Source organism: Gracilinanus agilis, chromosome 2, assembly GCF_016433145.1.
Source record: "Gracilinanus agilis isolate LMUSP501 chromosome 2, AgileGrace, whole genome shotgun sequence".
NCBI classification, from domain to species: Eukaryota; Metazoa; Chordata; class Mammalia; order Didelphimorphia; family Didelphidae; genus Gracilinanus; species Gracilinanus agilis.
In genome coordinates, this window is record NC_058131.1 from 210,267,235 (window position 1) to 210,288,018 (window position 20,784).

A 20,784-nucleotide genomic window follows, 5' to 3' on the forward strand; every position below is an offset into this window, starting at 1 on the left:
AAAATCTCAGTTTTGAACTCTTCCATAGCTTGTGAGGAGTTTTCCTTATTTGAGGAGGGTCTGGATGCTTGTTTGTTCTCCTCCTCTGTTTGCTCGGTTGTCTGGATTTTCTCTGTGTAAAAGTTGTCAAGTGTTAAAGACTTCTTTTTCTTGTTCTTAATCTTTCTCTTCTGAACTTCCTGAGACTGGGTAGCCATCGTTAGCCCAGCAGCTTCTCAGGTTTATCCTTGCGCTTAGGGTCTGTCTGCGGTCTTTTGGCTCCTGAGGTCTGAGTTCTGGTTTTTTCCAAGATCAAGCCCCCTGGTGGACCCCCTTGCTTGATCCTTTGCCAGAGGTTTCTTTACAAGTCTCAGGGCGCTGCTTCCACAGTCATATACCCATCTGCACTGGTTCCCCACTCAGGGTTTCAGAGCTTTAGCTTGTGGCTGTGTCTGCCTCCACCCACACCTCCGCCCGCGTCTGCACTCTGAGCCCGCGCTCTGCATCCTGTGTCAGCTCTTTGCGCCCTGCTCCCGTGCTCAGAGTTTGTGTGTTTTCTATAGCTTTTTGGGGTCCTAAATCTTGCTGCTCTCAGGAACAGGCCCCGGAGCTGCCAATGACTCGATGGGTGCCCCAAACTTGCTCTATTTCTTTTTAGCTGGCTTCGGCGATATAGGTGGTGTGTGTGGAGGGGGTGGGGGTGGGGTGGTTGCTCAGCCCGCGATTTAGTGAGAGCTGTTTCACCCCTTTATAGCATGGAAATGCCCCGATTCCATGTACCTTCCACGTTGTGCCCTGTTGTGGGGTTCCTCTGTTCGTCTGGACTTGTTTTTATGTCCCCTTGAGGAGTTTTGTGTGTTTCGGTCAGGAGAGGTTAAGAGCTGCTTCTTACTCTGCCACCATCTTAACCCGGAACCTCCACAAGCTGGCTTTTTAAGCTCAGTCTAAACCCTACCCCTTAAGATTTTCTAATTGGCCAGGGTTTCACTCCGGTCCACACAGGTCATATCCTACCACCATTCAAGAATCTCACCTGCCACACTGCCAATTAAGACACATGACTGTGATAGTAAGTCTTCTGGGATCTGGCTGGGGTTGGAGGTCACCTAAATATTTAATTCACACAGAGCTTAGAAATCATCATTCAATGCATTCATTTTACACGTGAGAAAACTGAGGCTCAGGGAATCCCTAAAAAAGGGCAGACCAGAACTTAAATCTCTGTCTAACTACCAATGCTTTTTTCTATTATGCCATTTTACCTTTCCCTTGATTTCCTTAGGCAGAGCTAATAGATATTCATTTATTCTGCTATAGAAATAAATAATTACTATTTATGGAAAACCCTGAAAGTCCTTTGAAATAATTAGAAATAATATGTTGGTTATCATGAAAAAGTATTATCATTTACACTATATCTCAACAATTAACTTCCAACAAATTAATCAACAGTAATTTATTAATCATCTATGTGCCAAATACTATATTAGGCACTGGCAATACACAAATCAAAAATGAAATATTCTCTTTCCTAGAAGAGTTTACATTTCAACAGGAGAGGTTCTATATAAGGTAAATAGGTAGAGGGAAACAATAGAAGCTAAACACATAAAGAAAGGCCTCATGTGTGAAATGAGATATAAGCTGAGATTTAAAGTGAAGTATAATGTATAACCCAGTGGAACTGCTTGCTAGCTTTAGGAGTGGGGAGGGAAGAAGAGAGGGAAAAGAACACGAATCATGTAATCATGGAAAAATATTTTTAAAAATTAAAAAATTTAAAATTAAACATAAAAATAAAAAATAATAAAGTGAAGTATAGATTCTCCAGAGTAGAGATGAGAAAAGCACATTCCACGCATGGGGGACAGTCAAAACAAAGCATAAAGATGGAAATAAAGTGTTATGTGTGAGAAACAGTAAGACAGAGAGAAGGAAAGGAATGTATATTAAGACTGGAAAGGTCAGTTGAGGCCAGATCACAAAGGGCTTTAAATATCCCCAGAGGGAATAATTTCTATTGATTGTTTATATGAGAAGAAGTTACTAGAGTGATGTGGTCAGACCTGTACAGAGCACAGATTAGAGATGGGGAGAAATTAGAAAACTATTGTAAAAGTTCAGAAAAGTTGTAATGAGAGCCTGCACTAGTGTGGTGGCCATGTAAATGGAAAGGAGATGGATACAAGAACAATGTAGAGAAAGAATTGATGAAACTTGAAAAGTTATTAGATTTGTGGACTACAAGTAAGGATTAAAGGATGACTCCAAATAAGCAAAACTGGGAGCCTTGAAGAATAGTGGTACACTCAAGTTTTTAAAAAGGTAAATTCAGTTGAGGAAGGCTAATGAATAGTTTTGAACACTGAGTTTGAGATATCTATAGAGCATTCAATTCAAAAAGACAACAAGTCAATTGGTGATGTGGAACTGAAGTTAGGAATAGAGGATACAGAGTAGGATATATAAAAGTATATAGGGGGAAGCTAGGTAGCTCAGTGGATTGAGAGCCAGGCCCAGAGATGGGAGGTGGGTTCAAATCTGGATTTAGACACCTCCTGACTATGTGACTCTGGGCAAGTCACTTAACCCCCATTGCCTAGCCCTTACCACTATGGAAGGTAAGGGTTTTAAAAAAAAGGTTTTGTTTTGTTTTTTTTAATTTTTAAAGTATATATATAGCAGGATGTCTATTCATCAATCAGCAAGAATTCAGGTTCTAAGCCAGAAGGTAGGAACACAATGCCAAAAAAACAACAGTTCCTGCCCTCAAAGAACTCCCATTCTATCAAAGGAGACAACAAATACATGTGAAATACAGTAAAATGAGGGGAAAGAAAAACATAACAAGCAGCTTAGGAGATCAGGAAAGATTTCACATAGATAAAGGCCCTAAAAAGTGATCTGTATAAAGAAAATAATTGAAATCTGTGGAGTTGAAAGGCCGGAGAAGCCCTTGGAGTATACCTATGATCAGGAAATGTACACAAATTTAATTCTAAATGAAGTTGAAACTAAAATGATTTAAAGTCACAAACTATTTTTAACACAGATCTCTCTGCTTTATAATTCTGGAAATTCATGAGTCATTTTTGCTCTAAGTATTTCAATGTTTACTTACCTTCATGAACCCTTCACTTTTCAACTTGTGCAGTTTGGTGGCAGCATTATGGAGACGGATACGCTGAGAATTTAAGACAGAGTCTAGTACTTTCCACCAAGTATGACAGTTTAAGATGAAGGCCAAACCAACAATAGATGCAACTGATATAAGAATAGCATTCACTGTTATATGTTTTTCATCAATTCTAAATATAGCAAGAAGAGTAATTCCAGCAATAATACACCCCATGATGAAAAGGAAGATGACAAAAGATGGAAGGCAGCAAGTTTTCTTCCACTTTTTTTTACCTATGACATAAAAAAGATTGATTATTATTTATGCTTCTAATATCTAGATAATTTTGTTCAATAGTCAAAATATAGTATAAAATTATTAGGATGCAATATAATATAATATGAAGAATGTAATACAATATATGTAAAAAGGAAAAGAAAAACTATTATATTAAACACAAAAACAGAGAAACATAAAGTTCTACCCTGTGTATCTTCAGTCTTGAATACTCGAAAAAGTCTTGTGGCTAAGAAACCAAATTCCCTTTCACAAGCATCAGAAAGAGTTGCAATCATCTCGGCCAATGAAGTTTCTCCACCTACACTAGAGAGTCTATTGTAATCTGTAAATAAAAACCTTTAAAAAAAAGAAATACATATTTTGTCATTATCTGAATAAAATTAAAATTATAAGTCTTATATTTATAAGCTAGTTGTATTATTTTGTCTCCTAATAAATCTTTTTTCCTTATTTAAATTAAGTTTTTGAAGATATATGTATTTCAGTCAGACCAATTCTAGTTTTTTTTTTTAAATTATCCAATGAGAAGAAAAAGACTATAAAATATTCAACATGAAAAGGAGCCTTAGGACCCTTCCTGGACACATGGCTAATAAGTGAGAAGATAACCATTGCCCACAGAATGGCTGGGTGTAGTGTGATAATGAGATTAAATCTACCTTGCCCATTCTTAAATCTAATCACCAAAAATGTAAACAACTCCATTTATTCACAAGTTGGGAGATCTGTGACCCATGTGTGCTAGAGTGAGTGACAAATCAAAATTTACTGACTGCCTCCTGGGCAATCCTAAGAAAAGTGTCACTTGTGACTGGACTTTATGTGGCCCTAAGGAGGAAGGCACAAGAAGTGATGCAAAAGAAGCCCCTTTAAAAGAGAGTTCAGTGAGTTCAACTCTCTTCTTATTCATGTCTTGGACCTGAAGGACTTCTTCTTGTTCATGACTTGGACTTGGAGGAATCCTGGACCTGGGACCCTGAGACATTGGTGAGACTGTTCTTAAATGTTTCCTTTGGAATTTCAGGTGGTGAGTATAAAGACTAAATCTTCCTGAACTTCTCCTAAGGAACTTCCCTTTCAAAAGAGACTCTGTGACTAAAGCCTTTGCTTCATTCACCTCCTAGGCCCTCAGGCCCTCAAGCTCTCCAGCTTTGTGCTCAAGGCTGGGACTCCTTTGACTGAGGACTAACTAGATCTGCCTGGGTTAAACTAGGAGACCAGAGCAAATTATCTAGTGTATTAGGTTACTTATCCTATCTTATCCTCTTTCTGATTTTCTCTTCCTCTCCTCATTTGTAAATAAACTTCCATAAAAGTCATTTTGACTTGAGGTTATTCTTTAAATGGGGGTTGATAATTGTTCAATTCCCTGGCGACCAAACCTTTTAATATTCACCCAACCAAAACCCCTTTTACCCTTTACAGTAGTAAAGCTAGATATAAACAATCTGAATTAATGATAAGGAGGAAAGAAATGAAAGGGTGATAGAAATTTAGGCAGAGATGCCATTTTCTTAGCACACCTCAATGGACAGTGATTACAGAAGATAATACAAAAACCAGAGCAGTTAAATCAAGTGTTAGATAGATATGATATATAAATATACATTTAATACATATATATTAAAGATACATGCATATATATATGACTATATATAATTTAGGAACTATGCCTTTGATTTCATTGGTGTAGGGCAGTGATGGGCAAACTTTTTAGAGAGGGGCCAAAGGAAAGGAAATGCTCATCTGTCAGTCTGTTTCTAAGGCAACTCTTTCAAAGTTTCATTGTATTGTATCCTACTCATTGTATTTGTCAGATTAGGAATAATGTCCCACAGCTGGATAGAACCATAGTTTACCCATCACTGGTCTAGGGCATTGTTAGAGAAGTGGTGGCACATTTGCCAAACCAGCACTGGGGGAGCTGCTCTGTTCCTCCTCTTCCCAGTGCCCAAGGACATTTTTTTTTATTGTCCCATCCCTTTCTTCAGCTTCCCAAAGCCAGCACTTTCTCCCTCTATCCTTTGGAGTAATGCAAAAGGGGAAAGAGGGGGTGCCTCACAGAGAGACTGAAGTTGCAGTTTGGACACATGACCTTGAAAACCTTCACCAACACTGGTCTAGGGAAATCTCAAGTGAGGTAATTTCCTCTCAATGCAAGTACCTTCTCGACTTACTTAAAGCCTTAATAGAAACTAAGAACCTAGAACACTGCATAGAACCTCAAGATGTTCTACTTTTCTTAGGGTCAAACAACTAGCAGGCCAGCTAAGTGGCACTATGGATAAAGTGCCAAGCCTGAAGTCAGGGAGATAAAGATTTCAAATCTGGCCTTTATTGGCCATGTAACTCTGAACAAGGCACTTAACCCTGTTTGCCTCAATTTTCACATCTATAGAATGAGCTGAAGAAGAAATGGCAAACTGCTCTTGTATTTTTGCCAAGAAAACCCCAAATGAGGTGGCAAAGAGTTAGACACAATTGAAAAGGACAACACATAACTAATATATATCAGAGGCAAGACTTGAATCAGGATCTTCACTTCAAGGCTATTTTTCTGAATTCCACAAACTGCAACTGTTGATTTCTAAATAGTGCTTTAAACTTTTGCAAAGAACTTTATATATATATTTCTTACTCCCTCTTTATCTGTATACCTCAGAGTCCCTTTGTTCCTTTAAAGACATCATCTTCTGTAGGAAACCTTTCTGATACCCTCAAATGCTAGTGTCTTCCCTTCCAATCTATCTTGTATCTTACTAGTTTGTATATATTTGTATTGGTCAACTTTATATTAATACATGTGTAATATGTGCTGTTTTCTCCTCCATTAGAACATAAGCTCCTTGAGAAAAGCAAATGTTTTATTTTTTTAATTTGTATACTCAGCACTTAAATTTTTTAGAAATAAAAAACTAGGAATGAGCAATATAGTATTTTGAAAATAAGAATGTGGAAGAATCCAAGAGATGAATAAAACTAAAATATGAAAGAGATACTTTCCTCAGTTGGAACTGAGAAATCAAATGGCTTCATGTAGAGCTTTTCTGCTATGTAGGATTACTTTGACAAGGAAGTTTTACTCTCATTTATTTTAGTTATTAGAGCACTAGGAAATCACAGCAGGAGCAGAATAGGATTTTTTCAAATTATCTTCAAAGGAAAAGTTCCATGATTGATTTTATAAGCCAAGTGGGATTTTAAATGTCTTCTATGAACACTCTTTTCACACTTAAAGTTTCTTTGTAAGTATTATATTTAAGGTAAAAAACTTTTTGTTATTTTATCTTCCAACTGCATTCTCACTTCCTCCCTACAGACCTGTTCTTAGGTTCACAAAATCCTCGTTAAAATCTAGTACTAGGGCAGAAAGAAATTATAAATACTGCCACTGAAAGGCATAAAAGCCATTACTTTTACTTTATTGTGATACAGAAGAAAAAAACATTTTTACTCAATCTCCTAATCTCTCTCACCAATATTACTTTGCTAATTGTTCTGTGTGATTTCTCACATTCAACCTAAACTACTCCTTGGGCTTATAATTTAAGATTTTCTCAGGTCGGGTTCAGCTATGGAATTCTCTATATAAAGCAGAAAAGTGTTATCTTGTACTACTCTGCTAACCACTAATTTGAGCTTAGTTCGGACCTGGATGTTTTCTTAACAAGGTATGAAATTCATCTGATAACATAAATTTATTGATAATGTAAGAATTCTTTGCCTTCTAAGCAGTCATGCGACTTTCAGGAAACCAAAGTTCCAAGGACCAAGCAAAAAACCAAGGACAAGGAAAGAGCTTATCTTTGTTCTAAGAACTAGTGGTGTGACTATCAACAGCTAACTATAAAAAGACTCTATACCATGAAATGCATCCCCAACATTTAGTACAGTGTCTGGCTCACTTTAAATTGCTAATGTCTGTTGATTGACTAAACAATGGTAGCACATTTCATCTTGTCAACTGAGACAGTCAATTTCATTTTCAGAGATGTTATTCAGGAATTTTCCATAGACAGTGCTTTCCAACTTTCTTCTTTTCATTATTTTAAGTAATCTTTAACCATGAAACATATCTCCTACTTTTTTATTTGTGCTCATTGGCATCACTGAGTATCAATGTCTATATCCATTTGAAGGATCTTATTAAGTTCTTCATAGAAGAATTTTCAAACCAATTCTCTTTAAGAGATGTTATAACGTGCATTTGAAATTATTTTCATAGTGAAAGTTTTGTTTATCCTGTGAAATGGAATAAAAATAATTTTGCTTGTCCCATAAAATAATGAATTTCTGTTAGCTATGGATTAAAAATAAAAGAAACTTTACTCAGGGGAGTACACTTAACAAAGGCTGGTGAGAACATATTTCTAGCTGCATGATGTCTTGAAAATCTAATCAAAAGGACTTTATAATTTTAAAAGATGAAAAAGGAAAAATATTCTCTTTGCATATTCACCAAGCTAAGTAGTACTACTGCAAAGTAGAAAAAATAACAGCTGAGATGATCAGGAGATAAAAATCAAACCAAAAAATCTATAGCAAAATGCCTTCTATAGAAATCAGTATTGCTTTATTTTAACTTTCAAATGTCTCTGTACAAATGCCCAAATTTTAGGAAACAAATAAGAGGAACTAGATCTGCTACACTAGGAATAAAATTTAGACTCCCAGGTTATCAATTGAGATGCCAAGTGTAACTCATGTCTTAGACTATCACTCAATGGCTATACCTTAATTCAAAAGAAAAAGTGAAAGAAGATCAAGTAAGGTAGCATAACATATTAAGAAATTATATCAATGCGAACAAATACAGGAACTAGAAGCCATTAGCACAATGGCAAGAACATTTGGATGACAGCAAAAGGATGGGGAAAAAAAAGATATTTTCTCCAATACTGTATATACTATAGAACATTTGGATAGAAAGAAGAAAAAAAAGATGAAATGTCTCAGAAATGGATGACACAGATAACAAGCCTAAAAAGGCAAAATACAGTAGTGACAGGAGATTTTAATTATCCAGAAATCAGCTGGAGTTCTTTCTCTGCCAAATATAGATCAACTGGTAATTTTGTGATTTTACTTTTGTGATATTATCCTTCAAAACATGGAAGAATCAACAAAGGCAAATTCTATTCTGGATCTTTTTATCATTAACAAACAGGAATTGGTTCCTGGTGTGGCAAGGATAGGAATGGAATCAGGAAGAAGAGAAATGGTTACCCTTCCCCAAAGTTTGTGACAGAGGAGTGAAAATCTTTGTATAGTCTGTCATCTTTCATGAAATCCAGGAAAGTAAATTCCAAAGGCTTCAGAGGAAGAATATGAATAATTCTATGAATTAGAATTCTCTAGGAAGTCAGGCCAAAAGAGAGGGTAAGCTCCCAAGAATTAAATTCTGAAGACATCAATAGAAACAATACTGATGGGGAGTTAGATGGAGAGTTGCATACAAAAGGCTTTTGTTGTTCAGTTATGTCCAACTGTTCATGACTCCATTTAGGGTTTTCTTGGTAAAGATACTGGAGTGATTTGTCATTTCCTTCTCCAGTTCATTTATAAATGAGGAAACTAAGGCAAACAGGGGTAAGTGGCCTGCTCAGGGTCACTCAGCTGGTGTTTGAGGCCAAGTTTCATCTCTGATCTTCCTGACTCCAGACCAAGCTCTTTATCCAATGCATCACCTAGTTGCCTATAAAAAGGGAGATGTGGGCCTTGTTGATAATTTTAGTCAATGTCTTTTCTTTAAACTATTACATTCATTCCAGGATATAGGTACCCCATTCTCATCTCTGGAACTGAATTATACATTTCAACAAAGATAAACAATTAAACAAACAAACAAAAATATCTTATACAATGACTATGTCTAATAATGTATACAACATTCTGTCCCCATGACTCCAAACTTCTTTGCTGAAATAAAGAAGTTGTGCCTAACTGGCTGTTCTTCAGGAAAACAGACTGGTTATTATACTTCCTCAAGGTTACATTTATTTTTGTTATTCCTTTTCTATTCATTACCACAGGAATTGTATTTATTGTTCTTCCAGTTCCCTTTATTTTACTTTGCATCAGATCCAAACAAGTATTCAAAAGTCTCTCTGAATTCCACATATTCAGCCAGTCATCAATAAACATTTATTTAGCCTATTATCACATGCCAGGTATTGTGCTAAGAGCCAAGGATACAAAGAAAGGCAAAAGACATACCCTGATCTCAGGGAAATCAAAGTCTAAAGAGAGAGACAATGTGTGAAGCTAGATAACTGGCTGCAAACTAATACAACATTCTTTCATGGCAACAAATTATTAATAGAATTAGCTATTAAACCACCAACAAAAACTTTTGAAATTATATTTTCCATAGAATTTTGTTCATACTAAAACATAATCTGAAGAGAAAATTCTCCTCAGTCCACTAAATTTTTACTTTTGATTAAATACAGCACAATACTTCCAAGAAAGAAATGAGAAACAAAAATCATTCAGCTCACCTGACGGGTAATGCTTTTGTAGTTTGCTCTGGCAATTCAGGGGGGTTTACAAACATCAGTTTGAGCAGAAGTTCCAAGTAGCCAATATGTCTTGCCAACCTAGTGCTCACTACCCAGGCCCAATTCCAACTTTCCCCTTCCCTTCGACCACCAAAGTAAATTACAGCTGAAATGAAAAAATAAACTCAATGAAATCATTTAAAGTAATCAGCTTCATACTCATTTCCCCAAGGAATTAAATTCAAGTACTCAGCTTTCATTCACTGACTCACAATTATATGCTATGTGTTAGTTTTAAATTTAATGCTGACTTCATGACTCCAGGATATCAAATGCTATAATCCTAAACCATCTAATTACATCAACCAACACCCTTCCCCTTACTGGTATATGTTTAGAGCACAAAGACTCATTTAATGTTAGCTTGAGAAAAACAAATCTAGAGTTCATATAATAGTAGAATACATAAATGATTCTTTTCCTGAAACTGAATACAACAGTCAGATGAGAGATTAGGAATTATTCTTATCTCCCCTGTTTCAGAAAAATGCATACTGTGGGGGCAGCTGGGTAGCTCAGTGGATTGAGAGCTAGGCCTAGAGAGGGGAGGTCCTAGGTTCAAATCTAGCCTCAGACACTTCCTAGCTGTGTGACCCTGGGCAAGTCACTTAACCCCCATTGCCTACCCTTACCACTCTTCTGCCTTTGAACCAATACACAGTATTGATTCCAAGAGGGAAGGTAAGGGTTTAAAAAAAATGCATAGTGACAGATAGTGCTCCCCAAACTAAAGATGCTATTCAATCCTGAAACCAGAAAAAGATGACATCATTTTATTCAAAGTCTAATAGAGTGGGGTGGGGCTCAGTGAAGGAGAGCCAAGCCCAGAGATAGGAGGTCCTGTGTTCAAATCTGGCCTCAGACACTTCCTACCTGAGTGACCCAGGGCAAGTCACTTGACACCCATTGCCTAGCCCTTACTGCTCTTCTGCCTTAGAGTCAACACAACATTGAATCTAAGATGGAAGGTAAGGATTAAGAAAAAAAAAAAAAGAAAAAAAGTCTAATAGAGGAAATGCAATGTATCACTAAGAGGCTTTCTTATAACAATGTCTACATCTGGTAAAAGAAATTTTACACAGATTTTGAAAGCCACTGAAATCAATTAGAATATAGTTGTTGTTGTTTTTTTCTGAGCCAATTAGTATGCTAAAAAGTATATGTAATTTGTGGTTAAACTTTCCACTCAGATTCTTATTTGTATGCTATACTTTCAGCAATAGTATTTTTAACTTTCAATTTAAAAAACCAAAATATCAATCATATTAAGTAAAACAATGAAGCTGGCATATTTTTCAACATGTGAAAAAATAAAAGCAAAGACTTACTAAAGAATATATACAGGAGTGCCAAGAGACTTAATGCGCCTGCTATACCAAGTTTCAGGTCCACAGTAAAAGTAAGCAACAAACCCAACCCTCCGCAAAGCAACACAGTAAGAAATACTAGAAGCCATGAAAAACGGAAAAGAGGTTCAATTTGTTGTCCTGCAAAAGTCTTCATCTCATCTGAAAGGGAAACAGGATAAAAACCCTTAAAAATAAAAAATAAAAACTGACAGATGCAAAGTCATTTTGAATTTCTAATATTTTCAAAATATTTGTAAACCACTTTTTTAAAAATCAGAATAAGAGCATTTTAGTAATTTTAATGTTTCATTCTACAGAAAACTTTTCTTTCTTTAAGTAATTTTATGGGAAAACAGTTTGAATACAAAAACTTGTCATCTAATAACTTTTTAAAGGGGGCAGCTGGGTAGCTCAGTGGATTGAGAGTCAGGCCTAGAGACAGGAGGTCCTAGGTTCAAATCCGGCCTCAGCCACTTCCCAACTGTGTGACCCTGGGCAAGTCACTTGACCCCCATTGCCCACCCTTACCACTCTTCCACCTAAGAGACAATACACCGAAAGTTAAGGGTTTAAAAAAAAATGCACCCTGAAGGTATGTACAAATTGCCAATTAGGTCAATCACTTTACTTTGCATTTTTGAGATAAATATCCCACTTCCTTAATAATATACATATAATTCCACATAAGCACTCTTGTTTCAATAAGTGATAAAAGACATCATGATTGATCTACTTCAGGTTACAGAAGTAAGGCATTATTTATGAAATGTTATTTGGGCAAATCAAGGACATTTGGGGGCAATGCAGGCTGAATACTTTTTTTTAGTCAACTCATTTGGCTTACTGAGGATAGATGATTAAATCGCAGTATTACCAGATGATTTAATTGATTCAGGCTACTTTGTGAGAGCTATGCACATACCAAAAAAAGACTAAAGCAAACTGGAAAATTGAGATTAAGGGAGGGGAAGAATGGAGGGACTATGTACAGTTAGTTGTAAATGCTCTCTCACCCACACATACAACCGCACAGGGATTCCCTGGTTATAGCAATAAGATATAGTGATGGGACCTCTTAGCCAAGTGGCTGTGGAAGCCAATGGAGTCATATTAGAGAATCTCCTCAACAAAAGTGGAAATGTTGGCACTTAAGTGTAGTAACAGTATTTTGTGGTTGAGAAAAATCTATTGTCAGTTTCAGAATTCAAGTCTTCTGGAGGAATGTCAAGAGTTCTTGGACTGAGGATCACACACCTGACTCTAGAGCCTCAGGACTCACAAAGGATTGAACTTTTATATGGAGAAGCAAGAACCTGGACTTTGTCATCTGCTATTCTCATGAATTATTCTAATGGTACAGTTCAGATAGGAAAGGAATCCACTCCCTTCTGGAAAAAGTTCAAGTTCTCAGGACCATATGGCTACAGGTCTTTATAGAATGGTATGGGGAAAAGCAAGGGTCACCAGAATGTTGGGAATGGGAGAAAGGGTGACTCTCTTACAACTTCAAATTCATTCCTCTCTCAGGGGAAGTACATCCATTTCAGGTAGTACTGCATAGAGGTCTATATAGGTCCCCAGGGTGAAAGGAAATAATGGAAAGGGGGGAAAAAATTACTGCCTGTTTATGATTCATTGTGAATCTTTTACATGCTTTTACATTTTCTATGGGGTGAAAAAAAAAAAACCATGGTGTGCCTACTATGCTTTCTTGCCTACAAGCTATGATCTTTTTAACCACATAAACTGTTGAGAACCTAGGTACAAGTTTAAAAATAAACTCTAGATGGGGACAAAAAAAGCCAAGGTCAGTCAATTAACATTTATTAAGCACCTACTATTTGTCATATATACACAGACCAAAACAATGGAGATATGAAACAGTTGTCACTCTCAGGAGATAAGATTTGAGGCCAGTCCCCAGAGAGTGAACTTCATCCAGGTAAGCCCAGGACTTGGGATGCTACAACAGGGATTTTTATAGCAAGATTTACAAAATCCTACATAAAATGTTTTACTTTAAAAATATTTTTCAAATGATAATCTAAAAACTTACTATATAAGAAATTATTGGAATTGTGCTCTTAAAACATAAACATATAAAAATTAGTTCAAACACTTTACCTTCCAGTTTCTTGAGCAAAAAGGATTTCCCACTTCCCCACTGGGCATACAATCCCACACAAATTGGGGGTTGCATGGTTGGTTCACTAAGAATATCAGCCAGAGCACTGCTATATAAGTCATAACCAAGCATGTCTCCATCTGTCTCATGAGGAGACAAGTGTCCTGTAATTTAAAATATCACACCATTGTATAAAAGGTGATTTTTACTTGCATCATATTCATACAATCAAAGAATATCTTTTAAATTATCTTTCAAATAAAAGAGGTCATATAAAGAAGCTAAAAAAAATTTAAATTTAAGTCAAAAGAAAAATATGCCATAAAAAGGAAACTAAATGGAAGGGGCTTTTAGAACCCTTAGGCCTAAAATTTTTCTTAATCTATTAGAAATATTAACAAGTTGTGCTTAAAACTTCTTTAATATATTTAAAAGACCACACATAAACATTTACTTTGTAATGTTTATCTTTTCCCATATTAAAATCTTGCATTTTTAATATTTCACAGAATATCTATTTCAGGTAATGTAAAAATAGTTTGGGAACTTTTATTGCACATATATAACATAGGTAAATCAATAGATCTATTAAAACAATCTATCAATCCATACACAAATAAACACATATTCCTTGAAATATTTGGTTACTTTTTACTTTCATAAAGGAGATGTATTTCATAAGAAAAATAAGCTCAGTCATAAAACACTATACTTACTGGCTCCAAATATTTGAGTTAAAATACTTTTCTGGTGGCTACAATCAATATTGTATGGTGTTTCTCCCGCTTTGTTTGGCCTATAAAGCAGTCGTCCGTCTTTTGGATTTCTTAAAAGAAGTTCTGCAAGCTTTCGGCTTCTGCCACGAATAGCAATATGGAGAGGAGTGTCTCCTTTCTATAAAATCATGACAAATAGTTAAGTTTTTTCATATTTTTAAATACACAATCTAACCTCACAAATTCAAACTAAGCTTTAAGAAATAGCTCCCATTAGTTAAAAGTATCATTATCCTTTTTATCTACACTTAAGTCACAATCTCTCAATCACCAGACCTCCTCCCTATCCATTTCAGATATCAGAACTTTTCCTGGTAACAATAAACAAAAATAGTAAAGAAAATCCAACTGGGGACCAAGGATAGTCTTTGAGATTAGAGTACATTACTATTTTGTTTTCTTTCCATTGGTAATGTTTTAAGTCATAACATATTTTGTTTTTCTGATTCCATCATGCTGTATTATCAACTGATATGTCTTCCCATGGTTTTCTAAATTCCTCATTGTCATTTTTTCTCATACATTGATATATAAAACAATGTGCTTTACATCTGTATTACCATTCTTTTATATCTCTATTACCTCTCCCTAATCAAAGAGAATTCACTTTCTCTCCAGGTCTTCACTGCCACAAGAAGCATTACTTTTTTTTAAATTAAATTACATTTTATTCACTTGCTTTGCAAAATTTCATGCTCTTTTCTGAAATGGATAGGGCAATTCACAACTCTAGCAGCAGTGTATTAGCATGCCTATCATCCCACGGCTCCTCCAACCCTGACTGTTTTTGGCTTTTATTATCTTTTCTAGTTTTCAGGGACAGGTGAAAATTGTTTTGAATTTGTTTCCCTCATTAATAGTACAATCTTTCAGATATGGTTAATAATATTTTGTAATTCTCCTTTTGAGAACTGTTTTTTAAAATATCCTTTGACCTTCAGGTAGGGAAGGGCATAGGTGTGTGTTAATTCCCTATATACTTTCAATGACCATTATTATAGATATTTTATGTGAATATTTTATTCTGAATATAATTTCTCTATATAAATTGCACTAATTTTGTTTATGCAAAAGCATTTCAATTTCATAAATGAAAACAGTCTATTTTATGTTTTGTGATTATTTTAAGAATTCTCCCACTACCTTAGGTGTAAAAATTACCTTCTTCCATTTTACTACAGAACTTTTTATGATATATTCTTTATACTTAAGTCAGGTACTCATTTGGGTACTTGGATCAAGATGGCTATCTAAATCTATTTATTGACCAATTACTTTCCAGCTTTCCCAAACAGTTTTTAATCAAATATGGAGTTTTTTTTACAAAGTAGTTTAGTTTAGTGAGTTTGCCTAATACCGATCCAATTGTTATGATTATTGCTTTATAACACAAATATAGTCTAGGGTCCCTTTTCACTTTTCTTATCATTTCCTTTAAGATTCCAAACTTTTATTCCTCAAATGAACCTTATTTTATCTACTTCTATAAAATGACACCTCAATAGCCTGACTTGTATAGCACTAAAATTATAAATAAATTTGTGTAATAATATTTTCTAATATTGCATTTCTCAAACATGAGCACTATATATTCCTCCAATTATTTGAATCTTCCTTTATTTCTATAAAGACTTCTTTGTAATAATATCTATAGCCTTGAGTGTGTCTTGGGAGAATAACTCCCAAATGTTTTTTGTATTTGGAATTATTTTGTATGGGGCTTTTCTTTTCAACATTTCTTGGGTTTTGCTACAGAGAAATACTAATGATTTTTTTTATTTGTTATAATGCTACTTTACTAAAAGCAATGCCTTAAAAAACTTCTTTGCTGACTGAAATGTTTTAAATAAATGATATCTTCTAACACAGGGGTCGGCAACGTATGGCTCTCCAGCCATATCTGGCTCTTTTGAGGGCCAGATATGGCTCTTTCTGCAGGAGCCATAAAGTCAATTTTTTTCCAGGCGCTGTTACAGGAGCGCGCACTATGAGCACTGTACAGCTCTCACACAATTACATTTTAAAAAATGTGGCGTTTATGGCTCTCACAGCCAAAAAGGTTGCCGACCCCTGTTCTAACACAAGGATACTTTTGACACATTTTTGCAGGTGTTTATGGCTTAAATTTCTTTCTTCTGTTTTTACTTCTCTTGCTGATATTTAGATCACATATCAAACTATAAAATAACAAAGATGAGAAGTGACACATATTTGAGTTATACTTGGAATTTACTGTTAAAGTTTCTGGTATTTTTCCAATGTGAATAATGCTACTCTTAATTTTAGATAAATACTTCTGATCATATAAAGATTAGGCCTTCTATGCCTATGCTTTTGAAGGGAGAGGACTTAGAAGAAAAGCTTTTCTGCATCTCTTTATACAAGCACAGTTTTAGTTTTATTATGTTTTCATTGTTCACTTAATGTTGAACTATTAGTGCACTACTGGATAATTCCAATTTGGTCATAGAAAATAATTGTTTGGCTATATTGTTTAGTCTTTTTGCTACATTATTGTATCAGTATCCTTTAGTGATGGTCTACATGTCTCTTTTTCTGCTTAGCCCTGCTTATTCTGTCTAATAAAAGACACTTTGTAGAGTACTTTCTTGTCTGTGAGAATAATTTTGGTGTCACAGGAATTCATTTCTCTCTACCAATTTTGCCAAATTTTGGTAAAATCCACTTCTAAAGCTATCTAACCAGAATTTCCTTTTTTTTTTATTAGTTCCTTTACAGTATATCCAATTTTATTTTCTGAGATTGTCACACTTCCTATGCTAATTACTTGTCTCATTCTCATTCTATTGTTTCTCTAATTCCATTCTCCGGAAATCTAGAAATGCTGTATCAAAGCCTAGAAAATATGTTAATTAAATCTGCTACAGATTATTGTTATCCAACCTTAAACAGGCTTCCATTGCTACTTGGAAATCGTTTTAGTCATCTTTTTATTATGTATCACATCCATACATTAGCTCTTTCAAACTTTTTCCATATTTCTCAAATGAATGATTCTAACCTAAATTATCAATTAAAGGTACTCATCTCCTACTTATTGAAATTATCAAACAAAAGCTCTTTGTGTTCTTCCCAATTCATCTATCACCCTTCCCCTATTTAGTTAAAATATTTCTAAATATCCAGTTTAATCTTTCTCTCCTTTAAAAGAAAAATATTTTCTTTCTATTTGTTCACTGGTTTTCATCTTTTCTAATCTTTTTCAGAGCCTTATTCCTTCACTTAATCTCTCTCTGTTTTTACAAGATTTTATCTTATAAGTTTTCTTTCTCTCTTTAGCTCTTTTCTCTTTCTTTATAAATATATTTAAATCTCTCTGATCATTTAAAAAATATATTCTTGGGGCAACTAGGGAACATAGTAGACAGAGGGACTATATATATGAATGTATATAGTTTTGCTCCTTTTCATCTACTTTCAAATTTTTCATTCCTTTTATTGACAGAGTTCTTTAGAAATGACCCTCCCCCCCAAAAAAATGCAAACAAGATCTAAATAACAAAGTTTAGGGTTTATGTTGTTGTTGTTGTTATTGTTGTTGTTGTTGTTTTGGGGGGAGGAGGTGGCCAAGTATTAGAGAGGGCAGAGAATTACTAAAAGCCAACAAATATTTCTTAAATGCCTACTTACAGGCTAAGCACTACAGTAAGCATTAGAGATGTAAAGACAAAAAAAAAAAATTAAATAGCCCATGCCCTTAGGGAGCTTACATACTGTCAAGGAGATAATATGTACAAAATATCTCAGACAGAATTCAGTGAAATAGTCACAGTAGGAAGGGAACTTGAAAATACAATTCCAGGGAAGCCAATTTGCTGTAAGTAACAGAAGACGACAGAGGCTAAGGAAACAGCAGAATTAGAGGACCATAAAGTCCTTCCTATTTCTGCAATTAATTCTGCTACTTCAGCGACTTACAACCCCACATCTAGACTACTGCAAATAGCCTCTCTAATGAACTCCATGTTTCCACAAAAAAGTACCGCTATGAATATTTTGTTATATGTGGTCCCTTAATTTTTTTCTTGACCTCCTTGGAACAAGACTGTGAACTGTGGGTCCAATAGTTCCTGGACTCTAGAGCCCCCATTTTGATTACATCTCCTCTCTCTTCAAAAAACCAATGTCTATGAAATAAATTCTAAATTCAATCCCTTGGCCTTCAAGACCCTCCACAAATACAGTACAAATCTACTTTTCCAGAATTATTAAATGCTACTTTATCATTTTAAATTCAATTATTTGGCTAAATTTAGACTACTACTTTTACCATTCCTTTAATATACACAATGCTTTCATACCTTTCTCTAGTTGTTCATTCTGCCTGGAATGTGCACACCTATCCCCTGATCTATCTTTCCCTATCAGAATTTAAAGTAAACCATTCCCTGAGGCCAAACTCAAATGCCTTTTCTGTTGGGGGGTTTTTTCCCTAGAAAAAACTAACACATTGATGAATTATTCAATTAATCATGTATTTACAGAGCATTTACTAAATTCTTAGTATACAAAGTAACATACAAAATAATACTTTATGAAAGACCCTAAGGAATGACTTTAATGACTAGCTAACAATTATATTTAATACATGACTTGTTCACGAAATGTTCTTAAAATGTTCTCTGACACTTAATTTATTAAATGTAATACATACATTCTCTACTAAAATACCATTTCAATGTTTTAGATTCTTGAATGCTATCCCAGTGGAACACAATATCTTCAGGACCTACACTAAATTTGAAAGTTCAAATATTAATCCAATTGTAGACTACTACAACTAATATAAAAGAAATTCAAGAGATTTTTATCATACTAGTGGCCTTCCTTGACACAACATACTAATACCAACTGAAAAGTGAATATAATTTTGAAATCTTACACATACTCACCCAAACTATTCCTTCTCTCTGTAAAATTACATCTTGACATTTAAAAGTCTTAATGGATAAAACTGGTTAAACCAAGAATTGACATCCAAAATATTACCTCTACATAGAAAGTACTGGCATGAGTTAGGGCTTTTTTCCTTTTTTACCTTATCTACAGCAGACACCTTAGCTCCTTTATCTAGGAGAAGCTCAACCACTTCAATATTTCTCATCTTCGTGGCCTTTATAAGTGGTGTTTCACCATCCTAAGAGCAAAGATTTTTTTTTTGTTTACCAAACTAAGAACTTTAATCAACAATGGTATTTTAAAAAAACAAATTATACTCAAGTGTTATGAATTTAAAGAATTTACAGATCCTAAAATAAGAGGTATATCTGATTAACAAAGTTTAGTTTAAGACAGTCTAATATTTAAAATTTGCCATGAATGCTTTTAAATAAAAGCTTTTCTTTATCTAAGTTGCATGGAATTAATTTTACATTCATTATTATATTAATATTGCAGAAATGAAGTACTTTAAGTTACATACAATAAAATGCACATTTTAAAATTGAACAGACCAGAACTGTGTCCTAATAACCTAGCTACCTTCCACAAAGTTACTTTCCAACAATCAAATTTCCATATCAATAGGGGCACTGTCTCCAATAATGCCAATCTCATTCTATGCAACTCTCTATGTGTTTCCATGATATTAATCATAATTTATTATTAATAAATTAAGACTATCTTCACTAGGATAGTACTTAATGAAAAACCTTCAATCATAAGAGAAATCTACAAAAAAGCTATTAACTTTTTTTTAATGATGTGAAGAGACTAATGGAACTAAATACTTAATACTTTTATTTGAATTTTTATTAAGCTGAACGCATACCTTTGAGCATATTTCAGTATCAGGATTGCATTGCAGGATATCTCTCACCATTGCTGCATTGCCTTTCTCAACAGCCCAATATAAAGCAGTTTTATTATCCTACAAAATAAGAAAATATTTAATATGAAACATAATGTAAAAAATGATGTTCTGAAACTATAAAATTATCATTAACAGTATTCAAGGTAGAATTATTAACTGCTCACTTTAAGGTATACATCACATACATCATTTCATTCAAGCCTAACAACAATCCTATAAGGTAGGTACCAGAGTGGTTATTATTATTGTCGTTTTACACACAAGAAAACTCAAGCAAGGAAAGGTTAAGTTACTGGCCCATCCCATCTTCTCCAGAAAAATGTCCCCACACCCTTTTCTACACTTCCTCATCTTTAATCTCTCCTAGTCTACTTGCTATTTTTCTACTGTTTACAACCACACCCAAGACTACCCAATCCTTAAAAAAAAAAAAAAAAAAAATTTTACCTTGATCTACCTAATCCCACTCACTAACATCCTATATCTCTCCCACCTCTGGCAGCTAAACTTGAGAAAACAATTTGTCATCAGTGCCTCCACAGCTTCTCTTCTTTCTTTAAACCATCTGTAAGCTGGTTTCTAAATTCATTACTTAACTGCAACTCTCTCCAAAATTACCAATAGTCTCTTAATCTACAAATCTAATGCTTACTGCATTAATGCATACTGCCTATAAATGTTTACTGAGTAATTATCAATTGATTTAATGGCCTATTTCAATCTTGATAACTCCCTGACCTTACA

At 34.6% G+C, this 20,784-nt stretch overlaps 1 protein-coding gene across 1 annotated transcript in view; it reads right to left on the reverse strand.

Moving 5' to 3' along the window:
- KIDINS220 (kinase D interacting substrate 220) overlaps positions 1-20,784 on the reverse strand; it is a 176,621-nt gene that overhangs the window by 103,102 nt on the left and 52,735 nt on the right. The window contains exons 10-17 of the mRNA XM_044663618.1: positions 19,999-20,097; positions 19,267-19,365; positions 14,148-14,325; positions 13,431-13,595; positions 11,286-11,465; positions 9,898-10,063; positions 3,582-3,733; positions 3,101-3,390 (exon numbers count right to left, since the gene is read on the reverse strand). Of these exons, the coding sequence (XP_044519553.1) occupies positions 3,101-3,390; positions 3,582-3,733; positions 9,898-10,063; positions 11,286-11,465; positions 13,431-13,595; positions 14,148-14,325; positions 19,267-19,365; positions 19,999-20,097 (1,329 nt within the window). The remainder of the gene's footprint in view (positions 1-3,100; positions 3,391-3,581; positions 3,734-9,897; positions 10,064-11,285; positions 11,466-13,430; positions 13,596-14,147; positions 14,326-19,266; positions 19,366-19,998; positions 20,098-20,784) is intronic.